Source organism: Sprattus sprattus (genome assembly GCF_963457725.1).
Source record: "Sprattus sprattus genome assembly, chromosome: 13".
Taxonomy (NCBI): domain Eukaryota; kingdom Metazoa; phylum Chordata; class Actinopteri; order Clupeiformes; family Clupeidae; genus Sprattus; species Sprattus sprattus.
This window is the reverse complement of record NC_137911.1, coordinates 4,902,617-4,925,604: the sequence shown is the minus strand read 5'-3', so window position 1 is coordinate 4,925,604 and position 22,988 is coordinate 4,902,617. Positions and strand designations below refer to the sequence as shown.

The following is a 22,988-nucleotide window of genomic DNA, read 5'->3' as shown; positions in this document are numbered from 1 at the left end:
AAGAATCAGCATCTTTCTCACTTGGACTGAAGCAAAAAAAAGAAGCCCAGCACGAAGGGCTCAGAGGAGGCTTCAGTACTTGTCCAGGTTTTCTCTTATTTTTCCGTTTTGAAATGCGTTTCCAATGCGTGTCTGACTGGCCTTGCCGTGGAGCTTTCCTGGCTAAAAGGCGTTTATAGCGATTGGGTGGGTTAGGTTGGGCTGGGCCAGATCTATTTTAGCACTGTGGGGTGCAGGCCTCCAGACAGCAAGACACTCTTTCATTTTGATACAGGGGCTAACACTGGACGCACAAGATTTAAAATATTCAGAGGTGCCGGAACTAAGAGACATTTTAAGGGAGAAAATATCAGCAATGTGGTGCCATTAAATGGGCAGCTCGGCAGGGTACGGCTTTTACTGCCCCACTTGCACTTCTGTAAAATGTCAAGGTTTGACCTTGTTGGTTGTGCGTACATGTTCAACTGTGTCCTGCTCAACTACACAATTTCCTTCAATCTGTCTGTTTAAAAATGTGTAATGGTATTGGCAGAGACTGTCCAAGAAAATAAACATACGTAGCAGCTCTAGTCATAACTGAAGGCAAAGTTTGTTATTTTGTTCAATGCATTGGCAGGCAATATTGAGACCTTCAGCACTTATTATGGAGAGCTTATTTGAGTATGTCTGGTCAGAGGGAGCCGTTCCATGCAAAAACTGAAAATACTATTGTAAGCAGAGCCTGACATATTAGCTCCATACATAAATGACTTGGCACGAAACGGAGGGGCCAGAGTTTAGTCCGTTCGCTCTGGCTTGCCCAGATCATCTCCCTCAAAAGCTTAATGATCTCACTTTGCCAGAAGATCCAAAAGATGGGTGATATCTAAAATTGTTCAAATTTAGGGAGGCTTGGCAGACTACCATCAACTTAAAATAATTTCCCTGAATTGATATAAAGCATGCATGCTATCATCAGAACCCCTTCAGAAACTTAGGGTGGTGTACAGCTTGTCTTTTTTGAAGAAAAAGCAACTCATCCATCTCTTGTCCCATTTGGAAAGACAGAAACACAAAGGCGACTGACAAACAGACTGTCTGCTGTCCCGTTTGAAAAGGTGCACATGTCAAGCCCTCAGAAACACCCCATCCATTACGAGGCCAAAACACTAACAACTATATATGTGGGGCACTTTCATTTTCTACCAAACCTCTGCAGAGGAACCAGCTGTACTTGAGTGCTCCCTAACATATGAACCCAGCTCCACTTTGCCCAAAGGCCCCAGGAGAATTCCTTTATCACAAACACATGTTACCTGCAAATCACTGTTGCTCTTGCAACCTGAATAATGATGATAAGTGGGTGATTATTGATATGTGCTCTCTCCCTCTGCCCTAATCACATTAAAGCTTCACATGTTTTCAGAGAGATAGGGAATCAAAAGACGGCTCGGAGCGTTAAAGCCACAAGTATGTAAAGGGCTTAACCCGCCCAGGCAGAGCGAGCTGGCTATGAGAAGCTAGGAGAGCAAGGCTTCTGTATTCTCATCTGGGGAGTCCAACTGCTTCCACACAGCTTTTTAAGAGGGATACTTAGGACACCATACCAATCCATAGTGTAACCCCAGACAAAGCTCCAACCTCAAACAGCCAAACAGAGTCCTTAGATTCGATTAAGATAGAGGACTAATAGGTTACGGCAATCCCAGGAATGAGCCAATTATACTGGTAAACACAAAAGATGAGCCTCAGGGTCAGGTTAAGCCTTGCTGTTATCTCACCTCTGAACAGCTGTACAATACAGTTAAAGGTGCAGTACGTAATTGCTGCTGTCAAAAAATGTAAAATGTGTCTAGACGCAGACTGATCGTGTCTTCCAAGGGTCATGTTATTCACTATTCTTAGGCATTTTAATTCTCAGTTGGTTAGTTATAAGCAGGCTGGTAGACATTCTCCCATATTTGCCTTCAAAAAGAGACACTGAACTGGGATACCAGGTAATAATGTCTATTTATTTTACTTGCAGAATTTGATCTGTAAGCATTTTCAGCTTTGACAGCACTTTATTGATTATATGAGTCATCCGCTTCTCAGGTTCTCAATTCATCTAGTGAGATCCAAAACTGCATTTTGAGTTTTGGTTGTTGAAAGTAAAAGAAAAAAACCTTTAAAAAGATGATTTGTGTGACCATGACCAGTAACAAACCTGTGTGCATCGCTTCGCTGAGCTTTAGAAATAAATACAACTTTATAAATAAGCTTTATAAAGCATCATGGCCAGTCACATTAGTGTTTGACTGGCCAGACAGGTATTATATAATCATGATCTCTTCTTTATGATGCTTTGATTCCCTTGCACCATCTGGGTATGGCTAGGTCAGATGTGATGTGCAGTTGTGTGAGAAGGGTTGCCAAACAATCCTCTTGCAAGCTGGTCTATTGGGGAAAACATCTTAAAAAATCCAAACCATTATACAACAGAATAACACTAACACAAGACCACAGCAAATGGTAAAATTAGAGTGAAACTCACACCCACACGACCACTATGTCAAAATGCTATACCGCTAATAAGGTGACAGTTGTCCATTGCCTGGCAAGCATGCACAATCATGTTGTCAAATGACATATATTTGAAATGAGCTCAAACAGTGTAAGTCTGGGTATTCTACTCGTATCAGTCACTACCCAGTAAAGATACCATTGCTTCAATAACAGGATATGGTTGGTATTGGTAATTTTGAAAATACGCACAAACAGCACTTAAAATCAACCACAGCTTCTGTGAGTAAAAACGGTTCAAGAGGCTGGTTAAACCGCCCACTTCTTGGGGACTTTTCGAAGTCCCCCCCCCCCTCCCTGTTTAACTATTTTTCCTGTTATGAAGTTTGGTTTGCTAAAATTGTCCTTGTAAATCTGTGGAATGTGCTTAGGTAAATGAATCAATGTTATAAATGAGACCGGGCGCTGTGTATAAAACACTTTCACATGAACGTGTCGTCAGCAAGGCCGTGCAAACCCCTGCACGGCCCTATTCAAATCAGTCATTTAGCATTTAACAAGAGAATTAAACATTATTGTCACCCAACCACACCCAGAATAAGACTGAGAACATACTGTTACCATCTGCTGGAGGGGATGGCATGGAGAGACGCTCAGACAACCCTATGCTAATCCTGCCGTGTTTTTTCTTGCTACTGACTCTTGTTCGACTCCCACATTTTCTTCATTTTGAAATTTCTCAGTCTAATTACTATAAATTACAGTGGAAAAACTCAAAACAAAAGGAACATGTAAAATGTGGGTTTATAACCAATTATTGAAGGCTCCAAAAAACACACACACACACACACAAAGAGGGAGTAATGTGTGCATCATCAGACTGAGATGAACATTTTCTGTATCCCACACACAGTTTTAACATGAGTCTATCAGGGCTCCCCTGCCCGATACGTTAAGGGCGTGGGCCAGTGATGGAGTGGAACTCCTCAGATGTGCCCAGTGACAGCATAAAGCCTGCTTCCGTCCGCATGGACGCTCCGTTTGCCTTGTCTGGAACAACCGGTCCAGACTGAAGCCACATCCTGAGCCACAAAGGCACCGGCACCTGCCGCCTGCCCACTCCCCTCACGCTTGGGCTAGGGCACATCCTTTCCATTTGGATACCATATTTTACCTAACAAACCAAAAGGACACCGCCAGGAAAATACTCTGGGACACGTGCATCGCCCTGTCAATCAGGTCCACTAGACTGTGTCTTTATGAATTCTATGGTTTTTGCATCATCTGAAAGAGACACTCGATTCTCAGCTTGGATCAGTATTCCACAGAAAGTCAATGTAGATACTGACAGGAGGCTCTGAGTATTCCCCAAAAGAATATGTTGATAGTAAAGAATAACCACATGCATAACACATGAATGTAACCAGGACCAACCGTAATTATTTAGCGCTCAATAAACTCTGACTCACTAAGACCGGGCTGCCCAAGCTGGGTTTGGCTCTGGTCGGGGCAATAAAGTAATTAAAAACTTCACTGAAGTGATTAAGACAGCTGAGTCACCAGGGGAGCTGAGAACGTTTTGCCATCCTTTAGTTACAAGCCTCCCGCAACAGCACAACAACTGAAAGCCAACACCGCCGGGCTCTCCAGTGCCACTTCATCCCTGGGTGGTGAGCAGCCGCGTGGAGCCTGCCAGCCTGCCAGCCTGCCCCCTGCGCTTCCCTCCACTCCACTTGCCTCTGAGTGACTCCGTATGCAGGCGGCCCATGGGCGACCCGAGGCCTGATTCACTCCAGGCTTCTGTTGAAAGCATGGACTGAGACACTCCGCATGTCCACCTCATTACAGTCGACTTCCTGTCATGCTGTAAACGGCAATGGACAGGCAGCTTGGCCAGACCGGAAGTCAATCCATTGCCAGATTATGAGAAGATGGTGGGTTGTTTTTTTATGTGTGTGTGCTTTAACCAAGAAAAGGCAAGCATTCCTCTTACGTTGAATGTAGGAAACAATCAAAATAAACACACAAAAAAACATTTGGACACATCAACTGGTGTTACATTTAAAAGAAAAGGTATAGACGGGGAAGAAGGGTTATTGTCGTGAACTAAAATTAATTTGTAAACTGAAATAAAATAATTTATCCGAATAAAATGTAAAACTTAACGAAGGCAACTAATTATTGCTTAAAAACTAATAGAAATAAAATGAGAAAAGATAAAAAGTAATTGCCGTTATCTTCTCAAGATGGCGGATGTTGTGTCCAAACCAAGGGGCAGTGTCACACTCCCATAATTCTGTGTAATGTGTGTAGCTTTAGCCAACCACCTTAAGATTACTGTAAGAACTGATGTGTCAGGGAGGAAACTAACTATTTCAAATTTAATAGTGAAGGTGCTACAATTGAATGCATGGCAAATTCAGATGACAGCATCTGTGGTGTAGAAATCAATGGGAAAAATCTCCCAGATCGTAAAATCCACCTTGGAATACAAATTAAAACCACTGTCAGGAATTCACATTATCCCTGGGGAAGGATATAGTGAGACAGAGCGAAGGAGTTCACATGTAAGTTCTTAAGGGATTTTTTTCTAACTATACTGGTAGGGTTGACTATACCCATGTCATAGAAAATGGTTGAAATATTAAATCATGTCTTTGCCTTTTATGTGTATTATTCTAATTCTAATCCCATACACTTTTTGTCAAATTCAGCGACTGCCCTTTACCTGCCCATCCAAAAGTGCCGGTGTTCATACACAGTTCTGCCTCTGTACATGGGAAACAAACATAGTGTCTCGGCCGAGCTATAAACAATCCCAGCCAATCAACATCGTGCCCCAGGAGAATGGAAAGGAGGGGTGTAACTTGATTGGCTTGAAATGTTGAACCAAAATGTGGACTTTCAGTCTGAAACAAATGTATTGCAAATGTTACTTTAATTTAGCCTTGAAATGTTGATATATTGACAATTTTTTAAACTGAAACTAAGACTGAAACTATAATAAACTAAAAGTAAATAGAAAAGAAATAAATGTAAAAAAAACTAAACTGAAACTAATGAAATCACTGGTGAAACTAACGGAAATTAGAAATTAATACAACCATATCAAAATAAAAACTCATTTGAAAATGGAAAACTATTATAACCTTGCCGGGAAGTTCTTATTTAAAACAACTTTGATACACAACCGAGTCAGAAAAAACTGTCTCTCAACATCTAAGAGCATATTTAAAAATACTACGGCACAGCTGTTAGACATTTATTTTCAAGACCATAGCAACAATGTTTGGTTGTTTCCAATTTCTTGAACCACAAATAGTAAAAATGTACTCAGAATATGTCAAATGTAAATAGCAAATGCACACTTCAGCACTTTCAACAGGACATGAAAACAGAATACTAAAGTCTGTGTCCAAGGTCTACCTTTCAGCGCCTTGGCTATGTGGGTATGAACAGAGATACGATTAGTTTAAGCCATAAAAGAAAGACTAGCCTAGATTATGGATAACTAGAAAAGGTCAGAAGAGAGCAATGAGACAGAGCCCATAATGACAGGGTAAAGCATACAATGTGCACAAAGTCTCCATCAACCACTACATTATATAGCCAGGCACTAGACCCTATGTACCCATGTGTATGTGGAATTTACTGCAGGCTGCAGCCTTACCAAATTCAAACACACTGTACATACTAGCACATTTCAAGGGATCAAGCTGCTTGGGTAACTGACAATTGAGTACAGTATTACTTGTTCCCAACCTAAGAACTAACAATCCTGTATTTGATTGGACTCCAAGGCTACAAGTAAACTACACCACCATAAACAGTGCTGCCTCGTGGGTGAAATACATATCAACAAGTCAAGATATCAACAGATGTCAGACGTCATTTTATGACACAAAGAACAGAATACCGTACTAAGGACACCCCTTACTTAGAAATAGTACCTTCTGTCTGTTATATAAACAGTTACAAACAAACAGTTCACTGAAAACAAAACTTTGCAATAATTTGACACTCTCTGTGGTATATTTTTACAGGCAACTAAATGTGCCATCATCATCAAATTATTTGTGATGCTATATGGTTATGTGAAGACCAGATAAACACACATTTTCACTAGCCTTTCAGGATATGTGCAGTGGCAGTCGGTGTTCCAGGTTGGAGCACCCCGCAAAAATGTAAAAAATAAAAAATAAAACATTCACAGCATGATATTGCCAACTTCACATCTCCAAGAGACACCAGTTAACATGTTGCCAGTGTCAGGTGGGCTGTTGGTTTTTTGCATGTCTTTTAGGTAGTTAGCCTGCTGGGCTTGGACTCCTTACTGCTGCTTTAAATCCCAGGCTTGCCCAAATGCTGAATAGAGTTCAAACCCTATCTAGTGGTGGAAAAAGACAACCCTGATGAATTTTTTTTTTATTATAATCACTAAGCAGTTTCAGGTTTCACTGGTAAGTGAAAAAGTGTGAGGTATTGGAAAAGCCATCACTGCTAGGCGCAGGGTCTTAGTATGACTGTTAAGTGACCGCTGGGGTGGGGGGGACTTCTGAAAAGATCACATGAAACCACAAGCCCACATAACTGGCCAGAGAAGCGTGGCTTCTTTCAGCACAGTAGAGCCATCGCTCCTAACCTCCACCAGCCCAGTCGCCACAACCCTCAGCCCCGGCCCCGGCCCCTGGCCCCTGGCCCTGCCTCGCTCCTCCAGCTAGGGCCCCATTACCGCCATTAGCCAATGTCTTTAGGGCTTTACTACTATATTGTTCCTTTTCATCAGTAGACGGTTCGGGCAGCGCTTCTCTGCGGTGCGGCTTGTCATCATCCGTACATGGAAACACATGTGACGACGGGGTGGGCAGGCTGTGGAGAGTGCAGGCGGTAAAGGCAGGACCCCAACCAGCATCCCTCCCACTCTTCAACAAAGGGACATCAAGAGTCAGACAGTTAGGGGCGGACCACCACTAATAATACTAGCTTTCAGCTGATAAGACACCAATGTACACAAATTCCACACTGAAATCTAGAATTAAATGAGGGGAAAATATTTAGCTATTTTTCTTTGCACGACAGGCAAAGTTTTAGCGAATCTAAATGGGCTGCTCTGCATAGTGGTGTAAAGGTGCTCTTTTATTAAGCCCATAAAGCACCATAATAAGGCTGATTAACTTCACCTCATCCCTGTGTGGCCAAGGCTAATCCTAGTGAAAGAGTAATTACTTTCATATGCCTCCTGTTGGAGGGGAGAATCAGAGGTCTGTCTTATTTGTAATAATCCCAGGTCATTGTGCAAAGTTCTCATTAGAAAGGAGGAAAAGGGGACAAAACATCTCCTAAAGTCATCTCATTTGGAATGGTGTTCTCATCAGGCATAAAATAACAGGACAGTATAACTGAGTGTTAAGCTTGCTGTTATGAATCCAGGAAGACTATTCTGCACCCCCCCCCCCCCCCACATTGACGCGACAAGTAAAGCTGGCCAGGCTTAAACTTTTATTTTAAGGATTACTTGCTGACGCAAAACACACACACAAACACACACACACACACACACACGGATTCCAGCAGGACTCACCTCTGCCAGCAGGGCAGGGCTGGAGAGTGTCTGGTGAGCTCATTCTTCAGCTCAGACAGCCTCTCATTACCGACCTGACCAAGCATCACCACCACGTCAGCCCCGGCAGCCCCCACATGGGCCATCGTCAGGCCTCTGCGGCGTGGCTGAGAGGTGTCGCATTCTAGGATGCAGCCTGTGAGCTCACATTTCAGACGGTGGACTACTCATTATTTGAAAGCTCTCGAGAGCAGCCACGTCAGAGAGAACACTTTGAACCGCATATCCAGACACAAGTCCTGTTACAAAGGGTCACCTTCATGCAACTGAATAGCACTGGACAGAATAGAGTGATATATATTGCTGCATCTAATTTGGGCCCACCATTGAGGTCTTATAGGAGTTTGGATATGTAGCAAACCCCACAGAAGTCATGAAAGAATAAACTAATATTATACCAAAGAGTCATCATTTGGGATCATTCATCCATAAATTAAGAATTTCATAATAAAAAAAAAAACAACAACAACAGGGCACACAAGACAATCCCATCATACAGCATACCGCAGGCCCTATCTGAAACATGTTAACCAGCCATGACACCTACCACCTATACCTGGGTGTTGATCTTGCCAGAGTTTGTCAACTTCAAACTTCAAAAACACTGCTTCTTCTAAACCATAGATGAGTCATTTTTTAATCAACAGGGAATCCAAACTAATACAAGTAGCAGCCCACACATTTATTTGATTGACCTTCATAAAGTTGAATTAATCTCTACTCTACTCTACTCAAATCTATTGTATTGACCTTCATAAAGTGAATTCAATCTCTACTACTACTCTGCTCTACTCCCTATTTTTCCTCAAGTGCACACTCTTTGCTTCAGAACAAATCTGCAGGAATATTTCTGACACTGTTTTCACAGTCTAAATTAAAATAACTCCCAAGAAGACCTCTAATAAAAACTATTTTTGTCACTGATTAAACAATATTCAGTTAACTTTGGAGTTGGATCCTTCCGACCGCATCCCTCATTTAGCCGCTGCCTGGGACGCTATGGATAAATATTACCAGACTCAATTCATTAGGACCTGTATATATTTCTGCTCCTTTGAAATCCTAACTAGTAGTAATCATGCAAGTTCTTGGCTTAATCTCCTCACTTGAGCTGCCATGACCATCTACCAAAAAAGAGAGAAAAAAACATCCCTTAAAATCATGTCCAAGTCACTTATTTTGACAGCAGTTTTTATCCTTAGGTAGCAGAAATAAACATGTGCTATCCAGCCAACTCTTGTGACAAGCACACCATTATACTACGAACTTATTGCAGTTTGGTGGAGGCCTGGCACTCCATGTTCCATATATGAGCTGTCTCTTGGAGCTGGTTTCCTTAATCATTACCACACTAGCAAGCACCACAGGATGATGTGGGCAATTATTAATATCACTTAAAAAACATTGTGATGGCCGTTACAACATCCTGTCTTCAAGATGTCGGAGTGGATTTAATTTGATGCACAATCATTCAGCTGATTCTGATTAAATTTCAATCATCCTTTTTTCCCCTCAGAGACTTCTTGTAATGAAGTTGTGTCTACGGAGGACCATGTGATGGTGACTGACGTCTGCTAAATGTAAAACATGCTAAAGACTGCTGTAAAATGGCTTGCAGCTTCCATTATTCCACAGCCAGTTAATGAGCTGACACTGCAGCTTCAGAGCATTCATTTCTCAAAATACGGATGAATTATAGAACCGTAGCTGGCTTTGTGTGGTAACAGGATTGATATAATTTCTTCAATTTACGTCACAATATCTGTGCCATGGAATAGACATTTCACCTCAACCTGATCAAATAAACCACTGTTGAATGTAGAGTTCAAAATGTCCGACTGGTGAGTAGGAGCTAGGACTACTGCAAACACATTTTGGAATGCTTGGTCTTGTCATTTCATAAAGTCAAGCACAACATTTGTAAAATAAAGGTGAAAAGTGTCCACGTAGTGTGTAGGACATTTTCTGGAATAAGATCACATCCAACACCAATAGAATGTCTAAATATCTAAAAGCAGTTTAGGCTGAGGGATCATTAGAGCTCAATCAGGATCAATCAACTGGTGAAATGGCTGGTTAACATTTTCATTATAAAACATAATACTGCATTTGTCATTTTTTTCCTACAAACTCTGAAATCCTCATCCCTGATGAGGGATTATTGAGAAACAGTGACAGCAGATCATGAAACATCTTAACATCAAGATGGGTTATTGTCTGAGCCATGCAATACCATATATATAGTACCAGGGCTTCCATGCAGTTCTACTAGTAACAGTGGTAGATGCATGTATAATCACTGCTCCAAGATATTAAAAAAATGTAATTTTCCTCAAACATCCAAATGTCTTAGACCTCAAAACAGTTTGAGCCGCTGCTGTTATAAACACACGTCCCCAAGCCAGCCCTACTGCATTGTATGAACCTTGAAAGACAGACTTTAAATGATTAATTTTATTTTATTGAAAATCGTAAAGATTCAGTGCTCTTAGGATTTTTTGTCTGCTAGCGCATTGAATGAGCCCCAGCGGTGCTGGCCTCCATTTCTTTCAGAGGACCACCGTCTTTGAAACATTAAGGACTGGCGCAGTGCCTGACAGCCACTAAAAATGCCCAAATTATGCCAATCCCAATAAAGCCCCACATTCTCTCTCAAATATTATTCACGATTGAGTAATATTTACAGTGGGCTAGGCTGTGATGGATTGCCAAAACACACTCGCCAAACACAAGCTGAAGAATAACCTTGTATTGTACGTGTAAATTATCCACAATCCAGTTGACTCCAATCAAGTGTGTCTGTTGCAATGGGAGAGGCTTCTAGAAACAGCTTTACTGTAGACACTAAATGCCACCTGGACAGAATGTGTCCTTGAAGTTCTTTTGTTTGTTACTGGCATGATGTTAACATGGGATCCTGTGCCGATAGGCATATATGTAAATCATTCAACACATCAAATTTGCCTACAGAGACCCGCTGAAGTGAGATGCCTCTCAGGCAAGTTATAATGCAACACGTCACAATTCCAGAAGGGTGCCATGCTAGAACAAACGATGATCCTAACCTGATCCTAACCTGATCCTAACCTGAAAGGTACAATTGCTCTGGCTCTCCCAATATGTTTAGTCCTGAGGTGGCAAAAGCATGACTGGAATTCACTAGCAGCACAGCACATAGCATAGAGCGTCAAGCAGGGTCTTCACGGATAAAGCTCCTTCACACTTTATAGGAAATGAACATACCAAGGCTGGGTTCTTATTAAACTACCAATTCCACTTTGTGCAACTGCAATTCCAAGCAACTAGCATCAGAACTACAGGAACAATTTGGACTACACAGACATACAAGCAGATTTTGCAGCAGAATAAGTTGTTTTACTTGATTGTTATAAAAAAATCAAGATCAATTTTGATATACGTATGATTTGTGTATCCCATCATATTATTTTAGGTATTACATAAATATGCCTATTTAGTCTATGGGTTTATAGTCATGCTGTTAAGATATTGACCTCATAATGAATGCAATTCCCCTGACCAGTTGTGCAGGAACTGTACATGTTTTTCACATTGAGATTACATGCGAGCATGTTCTCTTCAGGGGTCGAGCAGGCAAACTCAAACCAGCCCAGGACTCCCAGCATCAGATCTCCTACTGTACCTGGTCGTTATGGCTGCCTTCTATTTACAAGGCGCTATCCACTTTCATTAAGAGTGAACGTTTCTGGCATGGCGCGCTCAGAAGGGCTGCCAGAAACGTAGCTTCTGAAAAACGACGCGAGACCTGCCAAAACCTCGAAGTGCTCCCAGACCCGGCAGTGAGGAGGAAGGGAGACCTGAATTTCACTGAAGTGTGGTCCCCTGAACACTACCACATGTTAATGCAGGCCTCTGAATCACATTAGCCAGAGCCACTGCAGTAGGAACATGGAACGTGGAGAGAAGCCATGCTGAACTCACACACTTCACTAAGAAACATAAATACATGGTGCCAAAGGTACCAGAGACTGATCAAATATTTGGATACTTGTTGATAGCACAGCATTGTTGTTTCATAAAGTCGCTAGTGGCCTTGTTTATTATAAAAGTTAAAAGCATCGAAGTATAAAAGCATGAGGATTAGCATCACGTGTACACACTGCACTGGATTCAACACACACCGTAGACCGTATCGTTTTTGAAATGGGGAGAGGGAATATTCCGTTTGAATAGGCAGAGTTACTACGATTTAGGTTGAAATAGTTCTGCTTTTTACATACATTTCTTAACTCTCAAAGAAAAGTGTGATAATAAACACTCCTAGCAAACAGACTAAAGAGGCGTGCAAACCCATGACAACAGCTATGACACCCAAACGTCTGAAACTCACGCAGAAAAACAAGAATGTGCTTTCATAATAAACACCTTGGAGAAAATCAAGTGTCAACAGCTCCTATCCAGCCCTCACGCTAGACAGCACCTGACCACAGACCAGTCATCTGCCTCAATCATTCATACTATTGCCAATAAACACGTCTACATATTTGTACGCCAAGTCTGTAATTTTAAAAGTGAGATATACCGAGACATGGGGGACTACTAAATCTTTTTAAATATCTCACCCACTAACGGTTCGAAGTCTCCATATTCCAAAAAGCAAAGGGGTTGAGAGAATCAGGACTGAAATAGATAGAGAAGCAGAAAGCTATAGTCTCGCTCACTCACTCACACCATAGTACTTCACATAGCACTTTTCATTTCCTCCTTCTTTTTTCATTATTTGTGCATAACCAGTCCAATTCCTGCATATTCCAATTCCAATATATTGCACAAGTCAGTAAAACATTTTCATGCGGGGAGTAGGCCTTCTTCATAGACACAACACGTGAGCAGTCACTATAAAAGCAGCCAAGAGAGCAAACAATCAGGAGTGTCTACATTTAAAAATTCAGAAAAAAAATCCAGTGAAACAATTCTTCCAGTGAAAGATCTGATCAAATAATTGAGTTCAAGTTAAAACTAGTTTGATGTTGTGCTTAGTTGTAATGAGGTAGAAAAAAAGACTGGTTCCTCTGTTTAGCTGTTGACAAATGGTGCACTCTTATACTGCTTTGGCAAACAAGCACAAAAAGAGCCTTGGTAAAGGCTAGGCACATGATTGTGCTAATTTAAAACAGTATAAACACGATAATGTCCTCTTAAATAGTTTTCAGTTTGATGTGCTTTGCCTCATGTCTCTTCATCCTTGTGGAGCCCCTGACCACAAGTGAGGCCACTGGACTATTGAAAAGCAAAGTAATTAGACATCAAAAACAACCCAGTAAGGCTCAAACCATGTGAGCTCTTCCACACAGCTTTAAGAAATGGAAAATGGAGTCGCACGTGGGGCAGGAGTGATAGCAGCAACACACAACCCTGGCTTCATATGAGAAACGCTTCATAGAGGGTCTTTATGGATCGTACCCCACAACAGAATTACTAAAGTAATTGCTTCCTCTCTGACTGGGCTATGCATGGGGAGCACCAGTAAATGCTCTGATGTGTGAATGAGAGTGGAGCTGAGAACGACGTCAGCCTTTCAAATTTCATTTGATTTTACTGTCCTGATTTAATATCCTGATCGGAGGGAACGCTGGGAACGCCAGCGTATTCATGAGTCTCCGAGCAGTCTCAGTCTCCACACAGATTTAATCACGCTGAAAGACTGATCGTCCCAGTGCTTGAACCTGGACCAGACTGTCAAATGAAGTGTTGTTACATGATGTGCTTTGGTGTGATGTGCTGTCAATGCGCGCGCACACACACACACACACACACACACACACACACACACACACACACACACACACACACACACACACACACACACACACACACACACACACACACACATTCCTTTTGATGACTTTTCAGCACTAAGAAGGATTAACATGAACTGAAATACTCTATGTAAACACAACATAGATAGGGCTCTGTGTACATTGAAGCATTCAGATGGAGGCTACTGAGAGCTACCCTGTCATTAAGTGTGGGTGGTGGTTCCATAGTGATTTACGCTGAAAAACTGACTCTTCAACTGAAAATATGCACTTAATCCTACATAACGTCAAAAAGTATTTATAATACCATACAAGCTTCTAAAACTCTACTGAATGTGTCAGAGTTTCAGTGAATGTCAGTTTGTTTAAGTTCTAAAATGTGGAATACCAGTCAAAGATAAGACTAAGATGTTCTAAGACATGTTCATAGACATACACTTGTCCTGTTAGTCATATTCAGGATACAGTGAGCACAGACAACACAAAGTACTGGATGTCGCTAACACATTCAAAGATGAGTGGTAGAAAATGCACATGTTTGTTTTATCTCAGAGCTCTGTGTTGGTTCAAATGAATTTCCTTGAATAAGACAGATGACGGACTAAGACCAACATTTAAAAAAAACTCAGCCTTCATGAAGAGGAGTTCAATTGACAGTGTCATTCTGTTGCACGAGGGACTCTAACGTTGTCCATGTCATGGAGAAGACACTGAGGTTCCAGACACTTAAGCCATATTTAAAAAATGTAAATACATCCATACAACATTCCAACTCAAGGCAAACTCTACTCTCTTAATAATATTTCAATCAGGAAATCAATGTAGGCCTGTATATGGTATGGATTCAAAGGCCTATCTCACTTCAAATAGTATTCAAGAGATCTGTGGGTAATGGTTTCTAAAGGAGACGACAGGGAAAAAAGACCAGAGGAACATTTGGGGCAGTTATGTCTATGTGCCACATGTTGGCGGATAATCTACAATATGAGAAAAACATTTTTTTAATACTATAATTTTAGACTTCATTTCGCAAAGCAATATTGAATTCCAAGTGACTGGGAGAAGATTGAACTCCACGGCTTTCGCGAGTCATTCGAGTATGCCCATGGCCTGACATGAAAGCTGTTTCAAAACTCCACAAACGGAGTCAGACAAAGTCTGCATTGTGTCCTCTATTGTTCATGGCAAATGGCTGCTCCCAGTTCGTCAATGACATACAAACTGCATTTCACTGTGCATAATGCTGTATTGTTCTGGGATACATTCAGGTAGGGGAGACCCTGCAGGCCTCGGAGAGTATGGTGTTGTTATCCATACGCAAATCTGTGTGGCGGAGGGGTGCACGCAGTCGCTTATCAAATGTCCTGTGCACAGTTAAAGGTGTCATCACGAGGTTACCAACCACATTTGAATTCTCATGGGGTGGGAGAGAGAAAAAAGATCATCCCATCTGAATATGATGAGTCATGACCTCTCCACTGATCCGTGTGAGCGCGGGAGCAGCAGGACCAGCCTGCACAGCTAGCCAGAGCCGTGATGATTGTCACAAATGACAGGCTGCTTTCCTTTAATTGCCATTCTCATGATGAGTCCGTGCCGCAAGCCAAAGCCACTGGGCCTACTAAAGGAGTGCCAAGCATGATCAAGCATTTATGTCTCTCTACAAGACGTCAAGAGAGAGAGAGAGAGACAGCGAGCGAGCACACGCTAAGATCAGACCATACGTCAGAGGAGCACACAACATCCCAAACTATGACACCGTCACACACACAGCTTTAATACCAACTGTTGTTCATTGCCTATAGTGTTGTGGAAGCAAGAGAACTGCACTTGTCTCATATTCAGGAGGGGAGATTTCAAGGCCGTGCCATTTACTGCATGGTACTATATTCTTAAAAATCATAGGTTTGACCGAGGCAGGATTCTTAATTACAGCAGAAAAAGACAAAGAATAATATCAATTTGAAATGGTCAGCCATCAATGCTACAACATATTTTCTGTGTAAACACTGTCATTGTAGTCTTGTCCAATAATCCATTTTTGCAATATGCAATTTCAAATTTCATGGGCTATTTTTAATGCATGTTTGACTTGTCAGAATGCCACATGGTATTAAACATTTCCCTTGCTCTGAAAAGCTGCAACTCCAAAAAAAGCTGAGAACGTGGTCTCAGCATCACAAATAAGGAATGGATGTACAAATGTGTTTTAAAAGAAAAAATACATTTTCATTTTGATTTTTCAACTTCAACAAGAGCAACATCCTTTGCATACTTTTTTACAAAAGCATATGTCCATTACAAGACCTATGATATGTTCTCCCAGTAGTTTAATTATGTTACCCAAAAGTCATGAATATATACAGTTTGGACAAAGCGACAGTGGGATGTTGTGGCAACAAATGAAACAAATGATTAAATATATTATTATATATTATATTATTAATATTAAATACATTATAAAATAAACAACATGATACACGTGTAATTGGCTGTCAAAATACAAATAGAAAATGGATAATTATCCTTGGAGTGTGTCTTTATTTAACCCAAAGGCCGTACATCAACAATAATACCCTCTGTAGTTGTTCATTTTCCTGATACGCACTCCTTTATGGACTGCCATGGGGGAACCGTTTCTCAGGGCAATATTAATGTACACTCAGGCAGAAGCCAGGAATAATGTTTTAACTTCTAATGCCCCGCCGAAGGCCTGTGTGGTCCACGCAGAGAGAGGGCCAAACTAAAGGCAGGCACAAACACACACACACACACACACACACACACACACACACACACACACACACACACACACACACACACACACACACACACACACACACACACACACACACACACACACACACACACACACACACACACACACACACACACACACACACACACACACACACAGAGGCTGGCCAATGGAAAGGGCGGGGCGTCTCGTCTCACGCGGGGACCACCAGCGCTAACCTGACGGAGAGCAGACACTGCTGCCGTCTGCGTCACAGCTGTGCCCCACGCCAGCCTCTGCAGGGGCGACAGCAAGCGGGCGCAGAGCGGGGGAGAGAGAGAGAAAGAGAGAGAGAGAGAGAGAGAGAGAGAGAGAGAGCGTCAGTATTCACTCCTCAAAGGCCTCCAGGAGGGGCGGATAAATAATCAAGCCCAGAATGAGCGGAACAAGGGCCGCTATTAGGCCCAAGCACCCACAGCTTGTGTAAAGTGCCACTATGGTGAGATGCTATCCCCATCCCTCTGAAAGGCTCTGGGCTAGGGGCACAGATGAAGTTTTCACGGTGCCTTCTGAGCCAGAGGTCTGTCTCAAGTCACTATCGATAGGAAGAACAACAAGAAATGAATGTGAAAGGAAATCTGGGCGGAGAGAAGCCAGCGCCCCCGAGCATCTTTCAACACATTGTAAATATATCACAGTAAAATGAGCTTGCCCATTAAAGGCTCGCTGCAGTCCAAAATATAACTATATTTACTATAGAATAAAACCTTCTTCAAATGTTGCTCAGAGGCAAAATGGGGAAAGGCCCACATATTGGGGGGGAAAAAATATTCCACTCAAATGAAATCTATATTAACAAAGTTTGGGAATGGCAACATTACTTTAAATACAGTACGAACTGTCTAGGGTGACCCACAGAAGAACTGACTGGCTCTATAAAATAGATACTCTCCACGTACAGTACTGTATTCCCACACTGACTGTTTTTCACTTTGTTCTGAGGCCTAAGATGACAACCCTCTTTATTGAGAGGGAGTTCATAGAACATTGCATTGTGGGTAGAAGTTTCCTGTTTTTGTAAAGCCACATCCATGCCTGCCACTGGCTTTTCCATGATTTCTATATCGATCTACTTTCTTTCATTTTTTTTTTTTACAAAAGAAGTAAGCCTTTTCCATTCACGCGCCATCCCTTTTATGGAAATTATGCAAAAACACTGCCTTAGAAATGCATGAATGAAGAGTAATTATATACTCTGAGTTTTTGACTTGAATTTATGGAGTTCATCACATTGTGGTTTACATTAAGTTATGGAATAGCTGTCCCATCTCTATGCATACATTATTCAATAGAATAGCTGATGTAAAAAAGAACATCAATATTTCGATATTTTCATTCATGTTCCCAGTCCTCTGTGTAGACAGTATTACCAGTGCAAGTGTTCCTTTTGTAATCACATTACAGATGAAAGCCCAGATCAAACAACTTATCATCCCCCTGCTCCACTCTATACTGAAGTCTGATTGCTTTGATGGAGGACTCCGCATGTGCTACCTGTTAACACAAACACCTGGGCCTCACGCTCGCTGACCAGCCCCAAACCCCAGGCCCGCTGAGGCGTGTGAGGCAGACAGATGAATCATCAGCCCTAATTCTCAGCGCGCAGTCACTCACTTGCTCACTCGCTTCCTCTCTCGCTCGCTCGCCCGCTCAATCACTCTGGCCAGCCGGCGTGGTGTGGTGCGGTGTGGCGTGGTGCTGAGGGCTGCAGGGAGCGGCAGACAGACATGATTTAAGAGCTCCGTACACGACACCGCCAGACTGTCACGTCTGTGAGAAGAGCTCAGAGCTCAGAGCTGGGCACAGGGTCAGACACGCAGCCAAACATGCTGAGAGACAGAAGAAAATATCAAGGAAAACAGGAAAAAGTAGAGAGCTAAAGAGATAGAGCTACAAAAATAGATAGATACACAGAGAGAGGGAAAGAGATAGAGAGAACGTGCCAGTCTGTGTGAGAGAGACTGAAATAGGGGGCAAACCCTGGTCTGGTGCATTAGTCCAGAGTTGTCATTTACTGTTAATCGTCACAGTTGTTCAGAATCTTAAACTTTCACAGTGCCAACCGCCTCTCTACTGATACCATGACAAAGAGGGGAGGCCAGAAAGTGCATAGGAGGCAGGGACAGGGGGGGGTAGGTTAGCGGTGAGAGACAGAGCAGCCAGGGAGGGAAAGAGAGAGGGAAAGGGAGGAGGAGAGGGAGAAAGAGAGAGAGAGAAAAAAACCAGTCTCTGCTTTCCATCTGCTCAGCTTCCAATGAGAAGGAGCCTTGGAGAACATTTGAGCACTCCTTCTTTCTGACTCACAGCACTGAAGTTGCATCCCTCTGGATGTCAGGAAGAACTGCTGTACCAGTGTCAAAAGAGAGAGAGAGAGGGGGCCGAGAGAAAGAGTGGGAGGAAAAAAGGGAAGACGATAGGCTGTCCCACTTAACTTTTGTGCTCTGATGTCACAAACACATGACCCAGCCTCTCCAGTAACGGGACTTGAGAGGGAAAAAAAGTGCATTTTAAAGCTCACACGTTTTTGGATGGTGAGAATGTTTCATTCCCCTCACAAACAACCACAGAACCACAAGTGCGGTGCAAGACTTTTCCCCAGGACGACAGGAGGGAGCCACTGGGGCCTAAATGGTTAATGAGCGCGGGTCAACCCAAGTCACAGAGCCCCAACAAGTCAGTAAGTACTCTTTAACCACACTCGTATATGCAGCAAAGTCTTCTCCATCCAATATTTGTACCGGCTTTTTCTGTCTACTTAGATATTTATTCCTCTCAAACTTGTGCAAGACATACTCTGCATCTGAACTCTCTGTATGTGTCATTCGTGTAACTTAGTGCACAAGGTAGCAGCTCTCTCTCTCTCTTTTCTTCTTCTTCGGGGGGAGTAACCATAATCCCTGATATGGTCTGTGTCCTCAGTTTAGGACTTCAAAGGTCATAACGACCTCAAAGGGAGACATATCCTAGGAGGATAACCAAGCGTTGCTATGGCGTCCAACAGTCTTTTCAGTTCGGTGACTCCATGTCAGCAGAACTTCTTCTGGGGTAAGTGCTCTGTAAAAAAAAATCTATTTTCATTTTGGTGTGTTGTGTGGTTCAGTCTCGGGTCACTCAGGAGCAGTCTCTGCTGAGCCACTGACTCCGAGGTCAAAAGCCAGTTACACACGGCTGATCGTATCTGCGGCCGAGCACCAAAACAAAAAGCCACTTCTGAGAGGTTAATAGTTGCTGTGTTTACGTTTGCAAACATGTTAAGAAGCTGACATGTTTGTATAACTTAAAACTACATTCGTGGAATGAACAGGAGAGCAGCGGGGAAGGAAAAAATAGGTTTCGAACGCATAAACATTCACTCTGCTTCAATTTACAGACGTACATTAAAACAAGATGTGGGAAGGAGAAACATCAGTCTAAAGAGGTGAAGGACTAGTTTTATATTATGTGTGGGATCTGGTGTGTTCAAACAGGCCGTTGATTTGTTGGGCCAACTTAACAGAGTTCTATGTCTGAAAGTACACCTATTAGTCCATGGGAGAGACATTTTCTTCTGCACATGTGTGTGTCTGTTTGTAAGTCTCTCTCCTGGAAATCCATGAAAGTCTTTATTTTTCCTGAGCAGCCGAGTTTTGATTTCTGCCTTTACAAACAAGACCAGGAAGCAGGCATCGGGAATTAAATTCTTGCTTGAATGGGGCTTTTTATCAAATAAGAAGGGGTGGCATGTTTGAGACATTTTCTTGTAGACTTCATTTTACTAAAAAGAAAAAAAAAAGCTTCTAGTACTTGTAGGTACGACGAGAGAGGGAAACAGTCAGCTGAAGTGATCAAATGTGAAATGTGAAATGCAGACACCTGAACAACCACAACCATGTCAAAACGTATGCAGAACCTGACTACCTCAATTTTGAATATCAAACATATTCAAAGCACAGGAGGAAATCAAATCTATTTTGAAAAGTCAGACCAGATTTATTTCAATCACTCTTATGTTACGCAGTAAAGTCACAGCCTCCTTTATGGTCATCCTAAAATATTGATATTGACATAAAAGAATATATAATATCACAGGGTCACCCTGGTAAAATAAAAAATAAAAAAATGCTCTGAAAAAATTCTCTGCTAATTAATAAATGGAGATTGTACTTACAACACTTTCGTTATGACATCCTTCATGATATGCCCTTAATGGCCTGCCAGGGACTGTGTGGACTGAGAAAACTCTAGCCAGTAAATTCAGAATAAAGCGATCGGCACGGACGTACATGGTTTTGTCATCACTGTCTGCATACATCCAGCCATGAGTGAAGGTGTCACTAAAACATGGGGAGAGTTACTGAGCCATGAAACTCAAAGCTACCGCACTGCGTTTGACCAGAATAGATTCCAGACATACCCCCAACCCAAAATATATCTGAAAATATGTGTCAAAAGCAGGCCTAGCACCACAGGAAATAATGTAAAATTAATGTACTGGAGACTGTGCGAATACAATGTTCTGGAATATGTACTGAATTTATTGGACACTGAAGCTGACCTGAGAACAGCTCGTTTCTTACATGTAACGAGTTGAACACTGCGTGGAAAACCTGTACATTAACCACCTTACCTTTTCTTACTTCTCATGATGCCAAAATATACTTCAATAATTAGTCATAAAATTATCTCAACAAGGCCTTAGTATAGCGCAGTGAACGCCTGACTATGCGCAGACTAGTCATTCCTGGACTTGGAAAGACAAAACAAATCCTCCTTAACCAACAGGAACACTCAGTGCTTTTTTGTGTTCAACAATGATGTGAATTGATCTTGCAGTTCAAAAGATCTAACGCTCTGTACTCTGTCCTCTCTCTGCTAGCCTGAAACAAGAACTACTGGTTCATTCTGCTAGTCATACGTGTGTCAGAGGCCTTTGAGAACGAGGGAGAGAGTTTCAACATCTCAACACCACTGTAGAGGCATTACATATCACAAAAAGCATAACAATGTTAAACAAACACTACCGAGATTTTTTTCTGACCATTGCTAATCAATTACAAGCGTGTGCCGGGCCTCTGAGATCCATGTGCTTCTCATTTGGTGACCGTGGTGGTGGTCTCTGCAGGGCTGAACAGCGCGGGTTAATTCAACTAATTGGTTATCACAACTCGACTTGGCCAAAGGAAAACAACATTAACGGTGGGAAAGCGACCTCGACGGCACACGTTAACAGAGTGAGTGAGAGAGGGACTGCTGTAGACTATTAAAGGTCTGGACTTACAGCAAGGAGCTGGAGGTTAATGAAACATAATGTCTCAAACACAAAAATGAGAACACACACGACCAGAGGGAGCGGAGCTATGAAAGGATTTATATTTCCTACAGCAACAGGTGACCAGAGTGTTCTCTTTTAGACATTCTAGAAGCCTCCATCTAGGCTGCAACGGCCCATGTGATGACTAGTGTGAAGATTAGAAAGAATGAAAGCAGAGTAGGCTATACCTGTTAGATATCCCTCATCAGAACCCATCAAATGCTTAGATGTGTGTATGTGTGTGTGTGTGTGTGTGTGTGTGTGTGTGTGTGTGTGTGTGTGTGTGAGAGTTAGCAAGAGGGTGAGAGAGAGGCAGGGCATGTGTGAGTGTGTGACTACAAGCACCTACAATACTTAATATCAACAAACGTTAATTTGGAATGGTGTGGACAAATACTTAATCACATTCAGTTGACTTTGGCGTTCACATCAAGAAAAGCAGCTGCATGGATACATTTCTAGAACTTTGCATATTGGCAGCACCAGGGCTTAGAATAATATTCTCCATGTGTGGCGCTTAGGATCTCCATCTCAGCATCTCTCTGCTCATGGAGACCACATCGAGTCATTGGGAATTCAGACACACACACACACACACACACACACACACACACACACACACACACACACACACACACACACACACACACACACACACACACACACACACACACACACACACACACACACACACTCTCCTGCCAGGCAACCTGTAATCATTTACAAACAATTAAGCCATGTCATATATCAAACCCAGCGATAATTGGATGGGTGAAAGCCAGGGATGGTGTGCGGGCATGAAGAGGGTAATTACACCACGCGGTAAACACCTTGAAGAGGGAAAAAAAACACTTAAAAGAGAATGAGCCAAAAACCCCTCAAAGAATAGCAGGGAAATCTGATATGCACAACACTGTTGCGTAAGCTCATTTTTCAGCATTTCATATGAGTGGGAAAACTTCAAAGTTAACCAGCTCTCCAAACAACCCCCCCCCCCCCCCT

The 22,988-nt window shown here is 42.3% G+C and overlaps 1 protein-coding gene across 4 annotated transcripts in view; it reads right to left on the bottom strand.

The window, feature by feature from the left end:
• The window catches only part of supt3h (SPT3 homolog, SAGA and STAGA complex component), a 93,352-nt gene that overhangs the window by 51,482 nt on the left and 18,882 nt on the right, over positions 1-22,988 (bottom strand). Inside the window, exon 1 of one of the 4 annotated variants that reach the window (XM_080850055.1) lies at positions 20,844-20,980. The exons of the other annotated variants lie outside the window; for them this stretch is intronic. Coding sequence (XP_080706181.1) covers positions 20,844-20,869 — 26 coding nt within the window. The 5' untranslated portion in view covers positions 20,870-20,980. Of the gene's footprint in view, positions 1-20,843; positions 20,981-22,988 lie in introns of those variants that run through there. 4 annotated transcript variants of the gene reach the window in all.